The 16,965-nt window shown below is 58.3% G+C and overlaps 1 protein-coding gene across 2 annotated transcripts; it reads right to left on the bottom strand.

Moving 5' to 3' along the window:
- Nucleotides 1–3,878: 3,878 nt before the first annotated feature.
- LFNG (LFNG O-fucosylpeptide 3-beta-N-acetylglucosaminyltransferase) lies at nt 3,879–15,186 on the bottom strand. Of its 2 annotated transcripts, none has more exons than XM_082291850.1 (8): nt 14,769–15,186; nt 7,804–7,852; nt 6,857–6,956; nt 6,553–6,706; nt 6,377–6,462; nt 5,927–6,113; nt 5,615–5,700; nt 3,879–5,528 (listed from the first exon to the last, which is right to left on the bottom strand). In XM_082291850.1, the coding sequence occupies exons 1-8, from the start codon at nt 15,162–15,164 to the stop codon at nt 5,462–5,464; spliced, it is 1,125 nt and encodes a 374-aa protein (XP_082147976.1). In that variant the 5' UTR covers nt 15,165–15,186; the 3' UTR covers nt 3,879–5,461. The 2 variants fall into 2 exon arrangements, with proteins under 2 accessions (XP_082147976.1, XP_082147977.1); XM_082291851.1 differs by having other exon boundaries at nt 5,927–6,092.
- Between the last annotated feature and the right edge of the window lie 1,779 nt (nt 15,187–16,965).

The following is a 16,965-nucleotide window of genomic DNA, read 5'->3' as shown; positions in this document are numbered from 1 at the left end:
CCCCTTGTTCCCGAGGAATGACCCCATCTCCCCACCCCACCTTGCGGGGCTTTCAGGAGGTCGTGTCCTCTCCTTGCACTGCAAGGGAGGCCAGAACAGAGCTGAGTGTCCACTGGCCCTTCCGCTGGAAAGAAAACCCCGAACGGGAGATTTCGATCGGTCTGACCACGTGGGGATGCTGGAGCCCTGCGCTTGGCAGTCGGGAGGGTTTGCGAGCAGAGGCAGCCACGGAGGTGCTCCATCCAGGGCTCCTCCTCACCCCGTGTCTCCAGCCTGGCCTGCACCAGCTTGGTGTGTCCCAGCACGCCAGTGTCTCCCAGCTCATTTTCCAGCAGCCATCACCTGCTGGGGTGGCCAGGCAGGGACAGAGGGTGGCCTGGCTGTGGCCACAATGACGAAGCAGCTGGTCACACTGCTGTGCCCTCGAGCTGCTGCGTGGTGGAGAGGGGATGGGTGGTGGCAGGAGCAGAGGGCTTTTCCTTCTGCAGCCAATGTCTCCATGGCTGCTGGGACCGTTTGCCTCAGCTCTGCAGGCAAGGAAGGCTTTGCCTGGAGCAGGCCGTGTTTCTCACAATGACCTCAGCAAAAATCCCTGCTCAGGGATTTTTTAATCCCTCCCAGTCCATGGAGGGAAGTGGGAGGAAGCACAGCTCTCTGCTCACTGCGAGGTGTTGCAGATGCTAGTGCTGCTCCCACCCGCTTCCTCTTCCCACCAGGCAAACCTCACGGAACCTGGCGCTTGCACCCCATAAATCACCCGGCCACTCATGATCTGTTCCAAACACATCAACTCTGGGGCCTGTGGCTGGGTTGCTCAACAGGGAGCCAGAATGGCCCCCTGCTCCCCAAGGGCTTTCTAACTCTACAGCCCACCCTAAATAAGGGGGCTCACCAAGCTGATGAGGAAACAGCAGGAGCATCACCCAGTGCTGACACCGCGGTGACACTGCTCTGCTGTGCATTGTCACTGCTGCTTTCAGGTCCCTGTCCTCAGCATGGACAGGCACAAACCCAACACTGTTTCCCTGGTGAAACCACCCTGGTTTGGTGGGGGATGAAGGGGGACACATCCACTGAGGAGAAGGAAGGAGGGGTTGGGAGCGGGGCTGTTCGGTGATGCCACAGCTTAGCAGATCTCATCTGGCAGCATCGTGGGAAGTGTTTCCAGATGCTTTTAAGATGCTCAATTTATCTCCTCCTCCACTCTTGGCTTGCCAAATGGCTACAGCAGCAGAACTGGCCCCACTGGGCAGCTGAGGGAGACCAGAAACAGCAGTTGCTGGGAGCTCTGGGGCAAGGGGGATTGGTTTTGATAGATTCAAGGCTGCTCTTAAAAGTCAGGAAGGGAAAAATGAACTTAGTAGGGCTTTTGGGTTATTTATTTTAACCACCTGCATGTTATGCAGGGGTGGGAAATAGTAGAAGGGTGAAAAAAATAAAGGGGCAATGGTCGAGAGCTTCTCTACACATCCCAGGGCTGAGTCTCGGCCATCCCACAGCCATTGCTCTCTGCTGCAAGGCTTTGCAGCTCCTCATGCCAAGACAGACAGTGCTGGTGGCGGATTAAGTCACCTGCAGCTGCACAGAGGTGGTGGGATGTAGATCATGCCCCCATGGGGGTCCCAGCACTCTCCCACCCAGCACTGGGACAGGCGACTCCCAAAGCTGCAGCTGGAGCGCTGCATGCATCACTCAGGCCCTGCGATTCGGATGCTTTTATGTTCGTTTCCCACAAATATTCCAGTTTTCTGGGCCAGAGCAGCTGGAAGTGGCTCTTGGAGCCAATTCACACAAGTTTTGTTGTCTTCCAGCAGTGCCCTCCCACCCCAAGTCTCAAGCACTTCTCACTGCTGTCAGTACCAGGACGGGTGTTTGTCCCATCGCCGTGCACACGTTCCCTGGTGAAAGTCCCCACAGCTGGGCTGGGAACACGGTGACTCACATGAAGTCTGGGACTGCAAGTGACCCAAATGCAAATTACACAAAAAAAAAAAAAAAAAAAAAAAAAAAAAGAGGTGGGAAGCAAGAAAGAACTAAACCACTCTCTGCCCTCGATGTTGCAACCACCCAGAGATGCGGAAAGCCTTTGGCCAGGCACAGTGCTGGAGCATCCCTTGGGCACAGTGGTGTCAACAGCAGTGGCCCCTCCATAGTGGCAGTGTCCCCAACGAGCCGGGCTTGTCCCCACCCCATCACCACGCACCAGGCTCTCCAAAAGGTGCAGCTGCCTTATCAGCTGCCGCGAGCGGGCGAGAGTAAACAGGACGTCCCACACCAGCGCCGGGGTGCAGATGAAAGCAGCCTGGCTTGTGGAGTCTGCCAAGTATGCGAGAGCAGCAGGCTTTGCTTTTGTTTTCCTTTTGTTTATTAATGCGTGTATTTATTTACTTTTCGGCCCACGAGTAGGGAAAGGAGGAGGGAGAGGCTGGGAGCCTGGTGGGAGACAAACTGGAGGGCTGGTGAGCTGCCTGCCTCTGCTCCTGAAGGCTCACTGGGGTGATTTTATTTTATCTTTTTAATTTCTTTAATTTTTTTATTTTTATTTGTATTTATTTTACTTTTTAATTCCCCCCCCCCCCCCCCCCCCCCCCAGTTGTTGCACCATGCCCAGCATACTCTCAGCCTTTACCACTGCCAGGAGCTCCTGTTCCTTGCAGCAGCATCCTATCCCCAAGCCACAGCCCCTGGCTGCCCAGTGCCTTGATGGGCACTTAACCCACATCTCCCCATCCTGTCTGGGGTGCCAGGGGAGGGTCAGGCTCAGTGACAGCACCGCTGCTGGGAAGTGCCCACGCTGCCGAAACCGCAGCCCATGAGCAATAGGAAAACTCGTGGGGGAGCAGATGGGGCTCAGTGTCACAGCTTCCTGTGCCTGATGCAGGGCCCTTCACTGACCCCGCACCAGGGATGGGCTGAGGGGCACCAGATCCTGCACCCAGCACACCATCCCTGGCCCCAGGCAGCTGAGGGAAGACAGTACTGCTGTGCATCCACCCTTCCATTTTTCCAGGGCACTTTTTGGGGTGGCCGGGGCAGGACAATGCTGGTTCTCTGGGGCAGCAGCCAGAGCCGCACCTCACCAAGGGCTGCAGAGGTTGGGGGACTTTTGATTTTTGTGGCTGTCTGAAGGGTGAGCGGGTGCTGGGAGGAGGGGTGGCTGCTTCAGCACACGCCGACTTCCTGCCAGGCTGTATTTTTAGCAGGGCCAACCCTTGATAACCCGGAGATTCAAGCAAAACTGTGAAGTAAGTAAGTGTGCCTTGAAAAGAAAAAAAGAGGGTGCTGGCTGTGCAGGAAGGCGGGGAGAAGGGGATGGCGCAGGTGGAAGCTGGTACCAGTGGCACAAACAGGACTGGTTTGGGAAGTGGGGGGGCAGATCTTAAGTTGTTGCCACAGCCCATGAAAGCTGGGGCTTGTTACTGGCAGGTGGATGCTCAGTGTTGGCTGAAACTGCGGTGGAGAGGGTGAAGGGAGGGCTGGGAGGGAAGGGGCTCCTCCCCCGCAGCCCCCAACCTTCCCACGCACACGCCTGCCCACCGGCTGTTAACAACACCCTGCTAACAACCGGCTCTCACCTCATCCCCACTGCCTCCGCTCCCACCCTTGAGCCTGGGAAAAAACAGCCCTGAGGTGTCAAGCCTTGTCCGAGCCTTTTGGGAAGGGGAAGGAGGAGAGGACCCTCACACCCTGCGATGCAAATGGCCAGCAGGATCCCAGTACCCGTGGGAAAAAAGGGATGGAGGCACAGCCCCTCCGCAGGGCAGCCCTGAGAGCTCAGCCAGAGGTGATAACATCTGCGGGGGATCAAGGGGTGTTCAGAGCAGCACATCCATAAAGAGACGCCGGAGCCTGGGACCAGGTGACTGTGGTCAGCAAAAAAGCCGCTTTATTGGTGACCGCTCCCACGGGAACCCCGTGGCAGCGATCGGGTTCAGGTCCCTGAGAACACACTGTCCATGCTGGTTCCCCTTCCCACATCTATTGCTTTAAACACATCCTAGTTACAAAAAGCACAGAGTGACATTCCAGATACTGGAACATATAAATTAAGGTAAGTGATAGTTACAAGACATCGCAATTCTTTTTTCTTTCTTAAACAGATTATCAAAGGTCGGGGATTTTTCTTTTTCTGATCCACAGAAAATGTATAAAAAGCATTTTAAAATCTACATATTTCTCAATGTGGTTTTTTTTCTTAAAAAAAAAGGCACAGTAAAAAAAATACTGGCTCAATAACATATTTACAACACACCCATTATGGGCTATTTTCACTCAGCTTCAAGTTGGAAATGTTCAGCTCTGGCTTGGCCCAGGGGCAGAGAGAGGGCTGGTGTTGGCAGGCAGGGCAGCTCTCAGAGGATGCGGGGTCCCTCTCCCGCCCTGGATAAATCCCTCTCCGTCAGGGAGAGCACAATGGGCGGGTTGGGAGATGCTGCCTGCCTATGGCAGGTGCCCAACTGGGCAGGTGCCTCCTGGGCAGCACCCACATCCAGGCCAGGGCTGGAGGATGCTCTGGCCCCTCAGGGGACATGCACACAGCCCCTGGCCAGACCTCGAGGTGCTCCTTTGCAGAGCTGCAGGGCTGTCTGAGCAGCAGGAAGGCAACACTGGAGGGAGACCCTGCGCAAACACGGTGCCCATCCCACCACGGCAGCTCCGGAAAAGCCCTCCTCCCACGCCCATATTTATAGAAAGTCTTTACACGAGTCTATAAATAGTTCACCCACCGATGCTGCCGGCAACGCTTCACCCGTGTGGGGAGAGCTCCGGGAAATGGAGTTAACACCAACACCGGCTCCCAGCCCACCCCACTGTCTCCCTCCAGTGTGGCTTTCGAGCACCCAGCAGCTTTGTGGCACCCTGGAGGAGCCACTGCCATGGCCAGAGGCTTCCCCTGCCCGCCTCTGCCTGCTCTGCCTGCCTGCCGAGCCGAGGAGCAGAACTCACAGGGACCCCTCATCCAAACTGGGAGCCAAAGCTTCGCTGCTGAGATTTTGGGACTGGGAGAGAGGATGGGGTGGGTGAGGGGTTACGGTAGCGGGTTGGGGGGTAGATGCAAAGAAGGGAAGAACACACCAAAAAAACTTAACATTTGAAAGGAAAAAAACTCAAGGAGAAGCAAGCCCGGGGTGGGGCAGGGCCCCGCGCTGTGGCCGCTCCCCACGCATGGCGTGGGGCCCGCCAGCCGCGGGGTGCCCAGTGGTTAAGTGCTCAGTTCCCGTCCCTCTCCACCTTCCCGGCCGGACCAGGCAGCGGGCACGGGCAGCCGGGCAGGCAGGGCAGGGGTCAAGGGGCCGCACAGCAGCCTTCAGTACACACACACTGTGCAATACCACAGCAACGACGTCCGTCCGTCCGTCCGCCTCGCGGCGAGGCCAGACCGACACACCCGCACGCAGGTCCCGCATGCCCGTCGGATACCGGGGAAACTCGGGACGAGGTTGGAGGGCACACACGCCTCCTAGTAAACCATGTTGGTGGGGCACCACGGCGTGTCGGGGTACAGCAGGCAGTGCACGGAGCGGAACCTGCAGAGGAGAGGAGCAGAGCTGAGCACTGCACGGTGGCGGCCCCGCGGCATCCGGTTTGGGGGGGACAGGGACCCCCATCTCACCTGGATGGGTCCTCCTCGACAGAAAAGGCTCCCTTCATGTGGATGGAGTTGCGCTTGTTTTCGAACATGCCATAGCTCAGTGTCACCTGGGGAGCAAGCACAGGGGGGTCAAGTGGCCGACGTGGCCATAAGGATCAAGGAGAAGCATGGGGAGCTGCAAAATTCACCCCATTTCCCAAAGCCTGCAGTGACACTTTGCATCATCCCACAGGGATGGGCCGGTGGGGCTTTCCCCCTCTGCTGATGTTTTGGTCACATGTCAATCAATATCTTAGCTGTGATGCCCAATTTTTAGGTGACAACTTGGGGTACCTGTTTGTGGATCTCCGACTTGGGCACCTGGTGGAGGTTCTCCAGGTGCGAGTGGAAGAGGTTGCTCCGGATGAGCTTCACGCCCAGCACAGACTCGATGATGTAGCCGATGGTGCAGTCGTCGGGCAGGCGGATCTTCTCTGCAGTGCTCATGAAGTGACCCCCACTGCGGGGAGACAGAGAGGGGCTGCAGAGGAGCAAAGCCCAGGGGATGTGGGCACCCTGCAGGGTCTGGGGTTGACCAGTGAGTGCCCAGCTCCAATTAAAAGTCAGTTTGTGGGAACTGAAGCCCTTCCCAGCTTGTTTCCAAGCTCCCTGCAGACGTCCCCAGAAAAGCGAAGAGAGAAAGGTGGTGGGACATGGTCCAGCACCCATCCCCAAAAATGTCATCTCTCTGTGCCCTGGGGACCATGAGGAGTCCCCATGGGAGAGCAACACCAATGCTCTTACCTGGCCCAAGGGCTCATCTTCAGTGCCAGCCCCCGGCTGATACAGAACCCCGCTCCACCCGTGGCAAACCAGAAATGCACAGGATGCTGCGAGAGGGGGGAACCAACACTGTGAGACAACAGCTCCTTCTCCAGCCAGCCAAATTTAGGCCAGCCCCAAACACTCCCCATGCTCACCATCTTGTTCTCACTGATCCTCTCTGTAGCCTGGATGGGCCGGTCCAGGCTGGGCTTCCCAATGTAGATGTCCTGTGTGTGGGGGTAGCTGGAGAGCAGCTTCACCAGCATCCGCACGTTCACGTAGTTGTCATCGTCCACGTGGCAGAACCATCTGCAGTGACAGCAGTGTCACACCTGACCAGGGCACTTCCCCAGTCCCCACGCTGAGATACAACCCCAAAACCACAAATGGTCTCTGTTTGCACTGTCCTGCCCAGCTTCAGCCCCACTGTCCCCCACAGCAGCCCTGGACACCGCTTACTTTCTGCCGGACTCGATGAACTTGTCGTACTCCACGGCCATCTTGCAGGACAGGGCCTGGCGGCTGTGGGCAGCCGAGCAGTTGGTGTTGATGACGTTTCCTGCAGGGAAAAAAGAGGGGTCAAAACCCAGCATTGGTGCATCCCACGCCTCCCCACGCACTCAAACAGTGACACTTCACCACACGTGTCCCAGGTGTGCCAGGGGGATGGGAACTCATGGATGATCCCAGTGCTCTGTGACCTGCATGCTATGTTGTTTTAGGCAAATGGTGAATTTTTGGGGGAATGTCTTTTGGGTCCATATGAGAGAAGGGAAGGGATGAATAAGGAATGTGGATGCAGCAGATCCACCATGGTTCAGCCCTATCCACTTCTAAGCATGATGCCACCCTACGTCACCTTGCCCAGGGTGCACCAGCCACCCCAGGGGATGAAGGCGTGCCTGTAAGCCCTGAGCTTCCCCAGGACATGGTAGCAAAAATCCTGGCCTATATTGCTTGCCCAGCTCAAAGGCTGTCACTTCCCAGCCAGAAAAGCAGTCATTTGCTTGGGGAGAACAGACCATGCTGACCCCAGCCCCGAGAACGGCTGCCAGGGAAACGCTCCCATGAAGCCCTGCCCACATTGCCATCCATCCCAGCTCTCCCCAGGCACAAAGAGGTGCAAAGGCACCCCACCCTGTTACTGTGATCCCCAGCAGCATCATGCAGGCCATAGGCTGGGCTAACTGGGAAGGAAACCTGTCCCCAGGTGGGGCCCCTGGGCACAGGGTGCTTTAAGCATTATCAGTGAAACAAATTGCCTCATTCTCAACCCAGGCTCCTGTGGCGAGGGCTTTTCCAGAGTTCCCAGAACAGGCCCCACACCAGCCATGTTCCACAGATGGGAGCTTTTCAGGGGACCTGGCCAGGTCACACACACAAAGGGACAAGAGCCACAGACTCACGTGCTTGCTTCTTCAGCTCCTCATCCTCCCCGTCAGTGAAGATGAAGGTCTGAAAGAGAAGACGAGGCACCTCTGAGGACCGAGGGGCTGAGACCACGTGGCTCTGGATGTGACACACCACCCTTGGGCAGCACCTGGGATCAATCCCTCCAGGATGCTGATGGTGACTTCTTCCCCCCTCATCAAAACCCCAAGTGGCACAGGAGAGTTGGGCACCCACACAACACACTCAGCTTCAGACCCAGAAGGGTGCCGAGTTCCCCTTGGGAGCAAATCCCAGCCCCCTCACGGAGCATCCCCATCCTTTTGCCTTTTGCACGGGGCAGCAGCTGGCAGGGACATTTTGGGGGCCACAGGGGCTGTCCCCAGCATGAGGGGAGCAGGTGCAGAGCGCGGCCTGATCTGAGCAGGGATTTCAGGCTTGAGCCGGCGCGCGTGGCCGCGGATGCCGGAGCAGCCGCCCAGGCAGGTGTGTTTGCCCGTGGCGCCGGCTCCCAACCGCGTCCCCACCTGTGTCAACAGCACGTGGCTGTCCCTGGCCACTTGCACAATACCGCCACGACTCCTCTCTGCTCCCTGTGTCCTACCCAAGGGGGCTGAGACCGTGCCAGTGAGTGCCACTTGCCAGCCCCGAGGAGGAGATGGTCCCCCTGTGCCCCATCCCAGCACAGTCCCGGGTGCCAGGCAGCACCCGAGCTCCTCCTCGGCCCCTGCGCTGCCCGCCCGGCTGCACTCCGCTATTTACACAGCTAATTCCTGGCATATGTCACCCAGGAAGGAGGACTGGAGGGGCTGCTCTGGGCCTGGGATTTGGGGGAAGGACGAGGAGCAGGAGCAGAGAGCAGGGGGTGGGAAAGGCATCGCCATCAATCAGCGGGCAGCAAACAAAGCTGGAGGAGAGAAACCACAACCAGCTGCCAAGCGCTATTAAAAACCAGACGTGCACAAAAGGGCAAAGGAAGAAAGACAAAAGGGCTAGGGGGGGGAAGGCAGGAGGCAGCAGAGGGGGAACGATGCAGCGCTGGGGATGATGAATTACAAGTGAGCTGGAAATTGGGTGCCACCCCGCAGCCGGCCCCGGGAACGCGCTGGGGTTTTGTGGCTTGTTTGAGGAGCTGGGTACAATAGTGGGGTTGACTTTACTCAGCGAGGAGAGTTAAGCGGGCAGCGGTCATTAGCATACAGCTGCACTGGTTAACCCGGCCCTGTTTGCTCAGGTCCCCAGCCGGGGCTGGTGGGGAGAGCCCCGAGCTGCAGCGAGGCTCAATGGGAGGGGACGGGGCTACAAGTGACCATTGGGGCTTGAAAAGGAGAAAAGAAAAAGTGGGGGGAAAAATGATGGAGGAGGTGGGAAGGCAAGTTCTCACAAATGCACAGCCTGCCGTGCAGCCTGGCTTGTGGGGAGAGACAGAGGTCAGGAAGGCTCCGAGCAAAGGGGATGGGGAACCGCTGACGAGGGGGGGACAGCTGGGGGACAGGGACACATCAGCTGCAGGGCCAAGGATGCCCGTGGTTGCTCCATGGACACAGCACTGCTGGGGTGGGACAAGGTCAGTGCTGTGTGTAGAGGAGGGGGTGTCACCCCCAACCAGCTCAGGGTACAGCTGCTGGTCCCCATTTCCCCCAGGTGCTCAGGGAGGGATCAGGTAACTGCTTGGGGTACGAGCCGAACCAGGGCAGCAGGACACTAAGGATGCCCAAGACAACCCCGTCACACAGGGGGGTTGGCACTCCTGCCCAGGTTCCAGCCTCACTGGAGGGGGTCAGGGAACACGCAGCCTCTGCACAGGCGAGACAGAAAATGTTTGCTTGATTAGCTCAGAAGCAGCGTCCAGCAACTGCCTTCAGCTGCTCCAAAAATAACCCCACAACTAATCCTGCACTCAGCCTCTATAAATAGACCACAGGGACAATTGTTTATTCCATGCCTGCACCGAAAGGCTTCATCCTACCAAGGCATCTCCCCTCGGCCTCTCCCCACACCCATCCCTGTAATATTCCTGGGGTGGGTGGACCAGGTGGCACCTCAGGGACTGGGACAGGGGCACACAGCTGCAATTCACCCCATGTGGGCACTTACTGGGGCCTCACAGGTTTCCCACATCCCTCCCAACCCCACCATGACATTCGATTAAAACTAAAACAATTAAAGGCTTCATTTTAAATTTAATTTTTAAAATTAATTTGTGTTTCTTGGAGGGGAGATGCACCCTGCCTGCATGGCCCTTCACCTGGGGCTGCAGGGGAGAGGAGTAGAGGTGACAGCCAAGTCTGGGAGGGGATAGGCCAGGGAAGGATGAGAACGAGTAAAAAACATGAATCCACCTTTGGTACCTCCCATGTGGGATGCCAGACATGAGGGCAGCATCCAGTTTATCATGGTGCAAGTGAACACTGCAGCCAACATCCCCGGGCTGTCACGTATAAACCACAACCTCCAGACCCAGCAGGGCCAGCAGGCCCAGCACTCCCAGCCCTCCCATCCACCTCTCTCCCACTTGGCCCCTGTGCCAGCTGTGGCACTGAGGGCTGCAAGGAACTCTTGGACCCCCCCCCCCAGTAACTTTTCCTGCGAGGTGCAAGAGAGGAAGGGCCCGCTGCCCCCCCCGCCCCCCCAGCCCCTGCAGGAAACCTCATTGTTCTCAGAACTGCAGCTTCAAGAAACACAGGATGCCAAATCCCTCCCGAACAATAGCTGCCAGCGCTCCTCGCAGCCCCGCACAATGCACGGCCCCGCGGCCGGGACTGAGCGGCACCCGGGATCCCCGTGGCCAGAATGGGGCCAGCCCCCGCAGCTGCCCCCCAGGAGCCAGGCGGGCAGCGCCCACCGCCTCCTCCTCACCCGTGGGGACGGCTTGTTTCTTCTTTTTTTTTTTTTTTTTTTTTTTTTTGCCTCCCCTTCATTTCTCCTTTCAGGGTGACTCATTTCCCCTCCACTGGTGGAGCTCGTGGGTTGTTCATGGCTGTGTGCTGCACAAGGTGTCCCACCAGCCAGGGCCACCCCGGGCTCATTCTGGCCCTCTCTGTGCTGCCCGGCCGAGTGGTTCTGTGACTTCCCAGGGTGACACACTGTCAGCACGTCCCATGCCTGCCACCATCCCACCAGCACACCCCTCAGAAAGGGAACCTTAGCCAGGCAGGCACCCCGTGACCCTGCAGTGCACAAATCCTGACCCTGTGCCACATCTCACTTCCCCATGCTGGGAGAGGATGCAGCACTCCAGCACCCTTTTCACAGCCACCCCACTTGGGTGCAGAGGAAAGGAGGCAGCAAAGAAAAGCTGGTTGGGGGGGACTCAGCCTCTAGCTGGGTAAGGGGCTCTGGAGCAGGTCAGGATGCTGCCAGAGCTGCCCAGCTTTGTGTCCCCCACAGAAAATTTTCTTCTTCTCCCTCCAGCCTCAGGGTTTAGGGGGGGAAAATCCCCACCTGTCTTCAACAAGTTGGGAGCAGTGTGATGGCGATGTCCCCACAATGGCACCATGCCACGATGGCAGCATACCCACTCCATGGTGGTGGCTTTCCCCAGGACCGGGGGCAGGTCTGTGCTGGCACAGGATCCCAGGGCTGGGACCTGCAGAGGCGGGGAAGGGGCTTGCAGGGCCGCAGGCCCTTCCTCCCCCTGCTCCTTTCCGCAAGAGGAAGAATCCTCCACTGTAATTTTAAATGCTATAATTTTTTAATAACCTCCTCACAAACAATGAGCTCATTGTGTGGCAAGGGTCCCCCACCCTCCCGCCTGGTGCTCCACGCGCCGCTCACCGGCTCCAGGGCTTTTATGGACAAGGACAGCAGCATCGTTTGGGACAGGCGATTAAGGGGCCCCCCACCCCTAAAACCCACACAGGCTGCCCCAGGGGACAGCAGGGAGGGACCCTCACACATGATCCGAGTTCAGCAGTGCTCAGCAGGCCCTGGCACACAGCCCAGGGCTGGGGGGAGGCAGCTGCTCCATGGAGCTGGTTTGGGATGAGCAGCCCCTGGTCTCAGCCGCTCTGGTGGGAGTGCAAGTGAGACTCACATGCCAGCACACTCCAGCATGTGGGTGGGAACCCTGGCCAAGGTGCTAGAGAAATCTGGGAACCGCCATCAGAGGAGCGTGCTCTTTGGAAGGCAAACCCTTTCGCTTTGCCCCGAGAGCAGGAATTTTTCAAAGCCTGCAATTACCGCGCCGCCGAGCGGGAGGCGGCCAGCGGATCCCACGCTGCCGGGACGGCGGCCCGGGCTGGAGCCCTCGCGGGCTCCGAGGCGTGTGCCGAGCTGCCTGGATGCCTCTGGGGTGCCCCAGGGACACCCAGCCGCCTTCAGGGTAACCCCAGTGACAGGAGATGTGTCTTTGGCAACTCTGCCGCTGCAAATCACCCGACTCGGCAAGAAAGCAGTGGGCTTGGACTTGCTCCTGTCCAGGATTTCAGCTTAATGGCCATTTTCGTCCTCCCTCTCTTTCCTTTCAAGTGCAAAGCTTCTCCAGCCAGCACTCCAGCATCCTAAGGATACTGAGACAGCTGGAAACTCTCCCCAAAGCAAGGAGGGGAAAACCCATAACTCTCCTCCAAAAGCAGCTTGTCTGGCCTGCATTGTGCAACCCAAAGAGGAGATTTAGAAGGGAATAGGGATGTGCTCTCCCTGTGCAGAGAGGCAGGAAGGAGAAGGGGGTGCCCTTTGCAGTGTCTTGGAGGTGACAGAGGGCAGGAAACAGGGACTATTGTGGGCAGAACAAAGAGCAGCCAAGGAAGGACACAATAGCTGTTCCCCCTCTCTGCCAGGGTCCAGGCAGGAGCTACCTGCCAGATTTAACCCCTTCTCAGCAGTGTCTGCATCCCTCCTGCCTGGCTAATGAGCAGCCAGCGGCAGGCTGGGGTTTGAGTGAGAGAAGGATCAGGAGAAAGAGATGCAGCATCAGGCAAGGGAGATTCTCAGCCCTTGAGCAGGAACTTCCCCATGTTGGTGAGGCAGCTCACATGCCTGAGCACCGTTAGTGAAACCAGAGTGAGAGAGGATGAGCAGAGACAGGCCTGACTCAGACCAAGACAGACGTTTGAGCAAAGGCCGTGCCCCACTCTCACCAAATCACCCTCCTGGGATGGAAACCAGGGGGCCAGGCAAGGAAGAGATGCAGGAACTGCAGGGAAGCAAGAGAGAAGAGCCCCATAGCACCAACCCCACACTCTGCAGGCAGAAAAACCCAACCTGGTGCCAAGTCTGGGGAAGCCCAGGGTGTCTCAAAGCTACCCAGAGACAGTGGCTGGGCTGGCATGGGAAGAGCAGAGCTGATCACCTCCAGCAGCTCAGGTTCGTCCCCTGTGCCTCGTGTCCTCACAACCCTGCTCTGCTCCGCAGGAGTTTGTGCTGCCTCCAGCTCTCTCGGCAGCTCCTTGTCCTCAAGTGCTGTACAAGAGCCGTCACTCAGCGGCTTGGCTTGTCAGGCGGGCACCTCGCCGGGCTGCGGCCCCCCTGGCTTCATGGCCCTCATCTCTAGGCAACCTGACCTGGACACGGCCGGCTCCGGCTCCCTCGTTCCCATGGAAAGTGCCACACAAGAGGCTGCGAAGCCTTTTCTCTGCGCCAGGAGAAAAGGGGCTTTGTTAGCTTGCCCAGGGGGACAGCGTGAGAGCCGAGCCTTGGGGCTCTGGGAATCCAAACGGACAAACGAAGCACAACAACAAAAAAAAAAAAAACCTAGAAGAAAGCCGGAGCTCACAAGAGGGAGGAGAAAAAAAAAGAGCAGCCATTCCCAGGATCATCTGTAGGTGCTCAAAGAGCGTTTCCCCCCACCACCCCCTCACAGTGACAGCAGAGCATAAAAGGTTTCCATTAAATAACTGGACCAAGGAGAAGTGGCAGATCCACTGCCAAGCCCAGGAAACCTGAGCAAAAAAAAAAAAAAAAAAGGAACACTATTCACAGGGGGAAAAAAAGTAAGATAATGCTTGGGATACAGTGCAGGAGCCAAGACCCCACAAGGTCCATCAGACTTGGGTGAGGAGAGCAGGGGCAGGTCAATCCTTCCCCCACAGCCTCCACCCTCAGCCACTCCAGATTTCCAAGGAAAACAGTTTGCAAGCAAGCAGGCCAGTTCCAGGCCAGGAGGAAACACGTGAAGACAGTAGGATGAAAAGGTTAGGACTAGACATAATTTACTTTTGGGAAGCTGTCTAAGGGTAGAAAAAGTGTCTTAAGAACAAAAGGCAAAGCACATTTCCTAAGGAAACAGGTTTTTTTCCTTTTAAATTTTGCTTCAGTACTTGAAGGACAGAGTAAGGGACAGTGACGGCCAGGACTGGGCAGGACATCAGTAATGTCAGGAACCAGACTCACTGGAACTGCCCCGGGGTGGGTGAGCTGGTGCAGACCCGCAAGAGCTCCCAGCCATTCCAGTCCTGCCCAGTCCCTTGCAAGGGGACCGAGAGCTACAGCACATCTCGGCACTCTCCCAGCCCTGGGCTGTTAAACTGGGTGTCCTTTGGGCAGCACAGCTGCAGGCACCTCACTGCAGGGGCCTGACCCGGGCTGTGGCACACACGGGCTGGGCTGCACCCCTACACCGTGCCTCGGTTTCACCAGTGGAAAGTAACCCAGGCTGGCTCTGCAATGGGAGGTGCTCAGTGGGAAGGACCCCAGAGCAGAGTTTTCGGGGGCTGCTGAGTGTGAGGAGTCAAGGTCTGGCTCTCTACATCACTCACCCATTCCAAATTCACTCCGTAACGCTGCATTTCACCCTCCCGAAAACACAGTTGGCTGCAGAACAGCCCAGCCAGCCTCGGAATACCACCCGGCGCAGCGGTATGGGGGAAAAGGGAAGGGGAGGTGGTATTTGCTGGGTCAGAGCACCACCCAGGTCCCGCAGAACGAAGGGCCGGGACCGCGGCAGAGACGCGGGGGCTGCAGCCCGTCCCAAGCCGCTCCATCCCGGCCAGCGGTGGGGACCTATCCCACCACCAGCTCCATCCCTATCCCCATCCCTTACCATGTCGCGGTTGCGGGAGATCCAGGTGTCGAGCAGCAGCTCCAGCCGCGCCTTGTGAAACTTCTTGGTGGTCTTGACGGCGATGAAGACATCGCGGGGGGAGATGTCCTCAGCCGGCGGCCGCGGGGGGCTCGGCGGGGCGGGGGGCAGCTCCCGGCGAGCTCGGCTCAGCCGCCCGAAGTAATCGGCGAAGCTGCGGAGCCCAGGCGGCCCCTGCGCCGCCGGGGGGGCCACGGCCGCCGCCGCCCCCAGGCTCTGCAGCGCCCGCTGAGCCCCGCCGGCCTCCCCCCGGGCCAGCCCCGGCCTCCCCGGCGGCTCCACCATGAGCACCAGGAGGCAGGTGAACATGGAGCCCACGAGGGACAGGAGCAGCTTCCTCCCGCAGCTCTTCAGCATCCTTCCCTCCGCTCCTCGCCTCTCCGCGCCGCCGCCACCGCCGGCCCCCGCCGCGCCGCCGCCTTTAAACCGCGCCCGCCCCGCCCGGGGAGGGACGGACCCGGGGCCGCCCCACGCGGGGCGTGGGCACCGCCCGGCCCTGCCCGCGGACCGCCCGCGCCCCTCCGACCCCCGCGTCCTCCCCGCCAGCCCCTACACGCGCCCGGGCTCCGCCGGCCCCGTCCTGCCCGGTCCCGGGCCCTGCCCTGCGCGTCTCCGTGCCCGCGGCTGGGAGAGCACGGCTGGGCGTGCAGAGGGTGCCGGCGCCTCCTCCTTCCTCTCCTTCTCCTCCTCCCTTCCCCTTGATACCAGGGGATGGGGACATTCTGCTCCCCTGTGGCCCCCAGCACGCCCTGAGCATCGTTGGGTGCTCTGTCGGCAGCAACGGGTGCGTTCCCCATCCCGCCCATCCCGAGCTGTCATTCCCCAAAGCCCTGCACCGAGATGTTCTCACAGCCCTGTCCAAGAGGTTTCCAGAAAGCTGACCAGCCTGACCAAACTCTGGGCAGTGTCCCATCAGTCTCTTCTGAAGCCAAGTATAATTGAAAACAAACACACCAAGTCCCCCCAAAACCACAGTAGTCCTCTCACTTCCACCAAGCTTCATTCTGGTGGGTAAATCTGAGGACAGGGAGCCAGGAGGGTTTGTTCCCACTCCTTCTCAGGGTGACCTGGAGAGGCTCCCAGACCTGACCAACCTCATCCCTGGCACGGCACCGTGCTTTGAAGCTGATGGACAGCCCCAGAGTTCTGGGATATTTGAAAACAAATGCTTCATAGATACCAAGCTGGCCCCGCCCCCAGTGATCACTAATCATGATAATGATGGCTTGTTAAATGAGACACCATTTTTCCAGCCAGACAGTGGGGGAAGTGGTGGCTGAAAGAGAAAACTGGGTTGAAATCTGGTCCTGGATGTGCCACCAACTGGCGCCGAATCCTGGGGCCTCTTTCCCCCCTTACCCTCTGCAAGCAACGAGCTCTTGGGGTTTTCTTTCCCAGGGAGTGTGCTGCTACAGGGAGGCGGACTTGGGTTTGGGCCTGGGCTGCAATGTAATGCCATAATCAGGGGCTGCTGCATTTTTGGGCAGGGACCTTGTCCAACTTGCATTTTTCCTACTGTCACGTGCTCCATTCATCTCTGGCACTGGATAAACAATACCATAATACCAGGCAGGATGAAGCAGGGAAACTGCTTCCTCAGGCAAGTCCCAGCATTTGCCTCCTCTTGATTTTAGGCTGTACATTCTCCTGGTCAGCACTCGAACCATGATCCCAGGCTGGAAATCCTCAGAGAGGCAGTGGGTATGGTTTTGCAGGGCATTGCCCATGTCTGGAGACAGACCTGGGTTGCCAAAGAAGCTTCCCATAATAAAAGAAAAAAAAAAAAGCAGTTAGACCGTACAAACACAGGAACCGAATCCCACACTCCCCACTTCCCGCTATTGCTGCCCAGCCTTCCAGTCTCAGTTTGCTTTTTTTTTTTGGGCGCCCTTTGTCTCCAACCCGATGGCACAGCAACCGCGGCTCGAGAGGCAGCTGAAAAGCCTGAGCAGCAAAACCCTGAATGAAGAAAGAGCCCCTTTCTCCAGGAGCCAAAAGGGGAGGAAAGGCACTTTTCCCCCGACCAGCTGCTCTGCCACTCCCGCAGCCCCGGCACTGGCTGGGGACACGCGCTGTGGCCAGATGTTGGGGTCCCAGCCGGCGCCGCGGGGCAAGTGACAATGCGGGCTCTGTGTGCGCCGGGCTCTGTGCGCCGGCC

The sequence above is a fragment of the Coloeus monedula genome, assembly GCF_965178545.1.
Source record: "Coloeus monedula genome assembly, chromosome: 16".
Taxonomy (NCBI): domain Eukaryota; kingdom Metazoa; phylum Chordata; class Aves; order Passeriformes; family Corvidae; genus Coloeus; species Coloeus monedula.
The sequence above is the reverse complement of the archived record's forward strand: the minus strand, read 5'-3'. Positions and strand labels throughout refer to the sequence as shown.